Raw genomic sequence first — 286 nt, 5'->3', positions numbered from 1 at the left:
GCTTCCGCTCCGTGCACGAGCGCTGGTGGTACGTAGCCCTCAGCAAATGCGGGAGGAGTACCCCCCATGTGACTCCCGGGAAGCCCCTGCCCCCCAGGGCGATGGGCTGGAGCTGGAGTACGAGATAGTGCTGACCAACGGGGATTCTTTCCGGATGCGGCACTTCTCGGCCGAGGAGTTCAGTGTGGCCACAGCCGGGGGGGAAAGGCAGTGGGAGGGGGACTGCCGTGCATCGAGATCAGGGTATATTGGGGGGTATGGGGGCTCGGGGGGTTATTGGGGTCTG

General features: G+C 64.7%; 1 protein-coding gene across 1 annotated transcript in view; it reads left to right on the top strand.

The window, feature by feature from the left end:
- Window positions 1–6: 6 nt before the first annotated feature.
- Window positions 7–286, top strand: part of TMEM145 (transmembrane protein 145) — a 954-nt gene continuing 674 nt past the window's right edge. Inside the window, exon 1 of the mRNA XM_017730618.1 lies at window positions 7–182. Coding sequence (XP_017586107.1) covers window positions 47–182 — 136 coding nt within the window. The 5' untranslated portion in view covers window positions 7–46. The remainder of the gene's footprint in view (window positions 183–286) is intronic.

Source organism: Corvus brachyrhynchos, unplaced genomic scaffold (genome assembly GCF_000691975.1).
Source record: "Corvus brachyrhynchos isolate BGI_N302 unplaced genomic scaffold, ASM69197v1 scaffold893, whole genome shotgun sequence".
NCBI lineage: Eukaryota > Metazoa > Chordata > Aves > Passeriformes > Corvidae > Corvus > Corvus brachyrhynchos.
This window is presented reverse-complemented; position numbering and strand designations above follow the sequence as displayed.